We start from the raw sequence: 4,943 nt of genomic DNA, 5'->3' as shown, positions 1-4,943 counted from the left end.
ATGGGTCACCTTGGGTAGCTGTCTGCGCGCAAAGGGCTTTTGCGCGCATTCAGTCTGAATTTTTTCCAACTTTCCTTGACGTGGAAACCAGCTGCTGGTCGTGAAAAGACGGCTTATTAATTGTCCTTTGTCATGTAGAATTGCTTGATTTCTAAAGAAACGTACAAAGGCTCTTTTTCAGGATTCAAGTATTTTGTTTCGTGCGCATTTTCAAACCATCGAATCAGCTGCAGCGCCGCACCGTCTACCAGACTCAGGTACTGACGGCTTGCTCCCATTGTCCGCGACTCCGCGCATAATGCTCTTGTAAATCGGGCAGACTGATTTGTTACAAGCTGCTCTTTTAATCTGATAGATAAGAGACATGTCTAAGAAAAGCCGTAAATGAAAAATTTGTTGGAATAAAGACAAGGGAAAGTCTGCTAGATGGGCGCCTGTTGACTCAAGCGGCCCTCGAGCGTCGGGTAGCGCTCTCAGCAGCCCCGTCAATGTCACGTCAACAATTCGCTTTTCTTCTCTTAAAAAGACACTGTAGCCTTTTTGCTTCAATGAATTGATCAGCACAAAATTAAGAATAAATAAATTTAGCATTTGGAGCACCGGGCTTATAAACTCCCCCAGGGCGCATACCCTCGGGCTATTGAATGGATAAAGGGTGCTTTACAGAGGACGCAGTGAGCAAAATGGGTCTCTATGGTGCAATTAACAAAATGGTCTAATCCCATATCTTAACAAATGCAAATATTGGAGTTTTGTTAAAATGTTTAAGTGAACAATTAAATCAAAGTTTACAAGTGCAACTTCTCGCCCAAAGGCACAATAACGTGAATAATTTAGTAAATGTGCAGTCCTAGAAGAGTCTTTGTTGTCACCGAGGGCTGATGATACGTTTCCAGATAAGTAAATAGCATTTAAATCCTATTTTAATAAATGTAATATAGTTTTGAGACGCCAGTAATGAACAAGGAGAGCATGTAGCGCGAGTAGGCTACACGGCAGGCTTATTTACAGTCTTGGTCCCGTTGTCACCCAATAGTCTCCCAAACCACGCACCTTTGAGAAATGTTTTCATATGCGGTCACTTGATATGCGTTCTCTCTATATTAAGTGATTTCTTTCATCATGATTGCTTTTTGACAGATAAGCTACTAACTGAATAGCCTTTCCAAAACAACCTATGCTTTGGGTTGTTTGTCCCTTAATTTGAGCAGCAACGTGGAGTATAGGCTAGCTATATTTGAAAATGGTCTAATCATTCCAATTAAAATACATTACATTGAAGTACATTTGAATGTATTTCTAGAATGAAGAATGTAGCCTAACACATAGGCATAGTTATAGCCTGTAGTTGTCTTCAGAATTGAGTTATCAGAAATAAAAACAAGCTTGGAGACCAACGACGTTACCAACAGAATTACAGATCAACAGGAATGATATGGATAGCATATGAGCCTTTGTTTTTGTCTGTTTATTTAAATAGCCGACACAGTGATGAATGTATTCATTTGCTCACTTTCATTCACTCGTTAATACACCCCGTAGTGGTTATTAACTCCCTGGCACGAGACGGATCAGGACATTGGGATGAAGCGGATTTCTGATATGACAAGAGCAAGAGCCGCAATGTGGAGCTCCGAGGGCCCCTGCATGCTAACGCGGGCTTTGAGAGCTCTCCCCAGGGAAAGCATGAATGTCTGGCTGTTAAGACTTCTTGACAGAGATTACCGTCCCCATAGCACTTGTCTTGAGAGAGGGGAACCTTTCTTTTGAAACACTTTTCTTGAGAGAGGGGAACCTTTCTTTTGAAACACTTTAGCACAATAACTGGATTCAAACGGGCATCTAAAATTTAGAGCAGCACCATTTTCATGTGGCAAGGAAAAGCATGCATTACCAAGTGTCTTTGTGCGTAATACTCAGTACTACCTACGGAAAAGTGCCTAGACTTTTTCCCTGGACAGAAAAACGTTTCAGCTGCCCGCTTTTTCTCTTCTATCCACTCTTGAAAGTAAACAGACCGTGCGCGTAAATGATGCACATGAGCTATCTGATAAATACCATCTCCTTTGGATTCATAAATGAATGTATTGGATAATGTATAGACTTAATGTATAGGCTATGTGAACATGCACACACAAATAAATGTGGAACGAACATCATAAACACAACACGCATTCTGAAGGTGTCACTGTATCACCAGTAAACTGTCCCAAATGCCATGCCATATCCAACTCTGCATAAAGTAGTTGGTAACATATTTTGAACTAAACATATCCACGGTGAGTCGTTTTTCACTTTATTTTATTAATGATGTCTTAAGTTAATATCCTGTTAACGTTTCCACACGGTGCTGTGCCGGTGATAGTGCGAATGAAGTCGGTCCGCAACGGCTCTGTCTGTGCGAATCCAGTGTCTGTGTTTGCGCTCCCAGTCTGTGTTTGCGCTCCCAGTCTGTGTTTGCGCTCCCAGTCTGTGTTTGCGCTGCCAGTCTGTGTTTGCGCTCTCAGTGTCTGTGTTTGCGCTCCCAGTGTCTGTGTTTGCGCTCCCAGTGTCTGTGTTTGCGCTCCCAGTGTCTGTGTTTGCGCTCCCAGTGTCTGTGTTTGCGCTCCCAGTGGTGCGCAAGTGTAAACAATTTTACACAGAGTCATGAGTATATCACTAAGAAATATTCTTTATTTAAGTATTCACATTTTTAAATAAATAAATATTTTCAAATACACTGAAGATATAATAACAGTTTGATAGGCTATTAGTGATGTGACATTGTGAGGATTTTTTTCCCGTCCCGCACACAATCTCCATCACATTTCCATCCAAATAATGTGCTTAAAGCTGGCCAGTATTCACCATTATACAAAATACAGCTATTGTTTTACAAAAATAATACTAACAAATGTTGCTATTGATTTGGGTATATCATAAAACCAACATCGACCTGTCTAGCTGTAATAGAATCCATTGGCAACAACGAATGGACCGTTATCAGAAAAAAAAACTACATATAAAACGAACAACATGTATACAATTATACAACATTCCAGAGAAATTCCCTGTTTATATATTTTGTTCTCTTCCTATGTACAGGTGACTGAACACGATAAGAACAGTCGACTTTTTGGCTGCATTCAGAATTCCACAGGTGCTATGAGGACCAATTGTCTCTGTTGAGGATCGGGGAAGATCAGGGGAAGTTCAGGGAGAGACGGACAGGTCTCCATCATCCTCTTTCCCTGATGAGGAGGGAGACATGGGCATGTCCTCTTCCTCCTCCGAGCACCGTGCAGATGACAGGGACGAGCACTTGCAACTGTGGGAGCCGGATCTGTGCGCACCGCTCTTCCCCTCCTTCTTGTGTTTGACTCTGCGGTTCTGGAACCAGATCTTGACCTGCTTCTCTGACAGGTTTAGATATGTGGCGATCTCAATGCGCCGAAGTCTGGAGAGGTACATGTTGGAAGTGAACTCTCTCTCCAACTCCAAAAGTTGCGTGCTGGTAAAGGCTGTGCGCATGCGCTTACTGCTCTGAAGTTGGCTGTTGTTGTTTTCTGTAAAAGCAAAAAATATATACACATTTAATTAAGTTATTCAAAATGCTAAATAAAACACCAGAGTAAATGTTCATTCAGCCGATGAAGCTCATTCTGTGTAAAAGTATCAATTGTGCATTCAATACGTTTTACTTACCGATGGAGATGCAGTGGAACTGGCGTGGGTCTGGAACCGAATAAGTTGCTTGATATATCCCCGGACCATGGTTGAGGTTGACGCCGGTGGAGGACGTGTGGTGCCTCGATAGTGCAGAATGGCAGTACTGGGAGCCGAAGGTAGGGAAGGATGCCTTGAGGAGTGGCAAGGTCGGTGGGGATGGGTGGAGCTGGGATACGCATAGCGGACAGAAGCATAGCAAGCCAGCCTTCCGTGAGTGGCAAGAGCCTGCGGACAGCCCATGGAGTGGGTGAGACGGGTGCATAGCGTAAGGAAATAAAGGTGGATTGTTTTCCCTCCCTTTATCATTTGCCTCCCTCAAAATCAAGGAATCCACAAGAAAGGACCTCGGCATCTTTGCAAACTTGCTGCTCAGTACTTGGTAACTTTTTCAGTCAGCGCGTTGTTTCGTTCTGAACTGCTTGCTTGGCGGGTGGACAGCGGAGTGGTGCTGAAAGGACACTGACGCTCTTTAAATAGTTGTAGTCCCGGTCCGGCCATGTGACGGTTACGCCGTGAGCGTCTAAGAGCTCTCAATAGGGTTTTGTGCCTTTTCTCTTGGCATTCACACTGCACGCTTCCCCATTATTTCACTTGTTAACTAAATGAACTGCATAATGTGGTCTATTCTTGTCAGCCCCACCCACGCCGCAAGAGGCGGCACTACCCCTTCTACATGTTAGCTTCGCTCTTATTTATTATATTACGTTTTAATATCTATAATTTGAGAAATAAACATTTTGGCGATGTACTGGGGTAGCCATTTTTACTGGTCTGTCTGTTTTCAGAAAATCTACTCATTTATGGAACACCATCAGAACTTATCCGACTAGGCCTACACTTTCCTCATAACATAACAGAGAATGTGTTTAACTTGATCAATCATGAGTAACAGTTGGGGAGCTGAGTGGTATTTGCTCTGTAAGCTGTAAGTTAACATTTTCTGGACTCCAAGTACATATCCATGCCACACAAAAGATACAGGACACACAATAGCCTCGTAGTCTCGAAATACAATAAAACGTTTGCATTTTGTTATAATTTATGCTGGAGAGGACCTTCCTTAATTGGCATCGTTAAGGCTTCTATGTTGAACTTGCAAGTATGTCGTAATATTTGTGAACACATCACATATAGCCCTATAGGACATATTAGGACCTTTATGTCTATACAAGTGAAAATATAGGCTATATATATATATATCTATATTATTGATTGCTGCTAAAGGTAGGACTATC

General features: G+C 42.4%; 1 protein-coding gene across 1 annotated transcript; it reads right to left on the bottom strand.

Moving 5' to 3' along the window:
* Positions 1–2,651: 2,651 nt before the first annotated feature.
* On the bottom strand, positions 2,652–4,182 carry gsx1 (GS homeobox 1). The gene is made up of 2 exons (XM_014129394.3): positions 3,685–4,182; positions 2,652–3,545 (listed from the first exon to the last, which is right to left on the bottom strand). The coding sequence occupies exons 1-2, from the start codon at positions 4,058–4,060 to the stop codon at positions 3,193–3,195; spliced, it is 729 nt and encodes a 242-aa protein (XP_013984869.1). The 5' UTR covers positions 4,061–4,182; the 3' UTR covers positions 2,652–3,192.
* Positions 4,183–4,943: the final 761 nt, after the last annotated feature.

This window comes from Salmo salar, chromosome 11 (assembly GCF_965601325.2).
Source record: "Salmo salar chromosome 11, fSalSal1, whole genome shotgun sequence".
Classification (NCBI taxonomy): Eukaryota; Metazoa; Chordata; class Actinopteri; order Salmoniformes; family Salmonidae; genus Salmo; species Salmo salar.
This window is presented reverse-complemented; position numbering and strand designations above follow the sequence as displayed.

Excerpts from the sequence above, each read along its gene's own strand:
- gsx1 (XM_014129394.3), bottom strand. The coding sequence starts at position 4,060 with ATGCCGAGGTCCTTTCTTGTGGATTCCTTGATTTTGAGGGAGGCAAAT. Across the intron at positions 3,546-3,684 it reads GTTCCACTGCATCTCCATCG|AAAACAACAACAGCCAACTT; the intron begins GTAAGTAAAACG and ends TTGCTTTTACAG.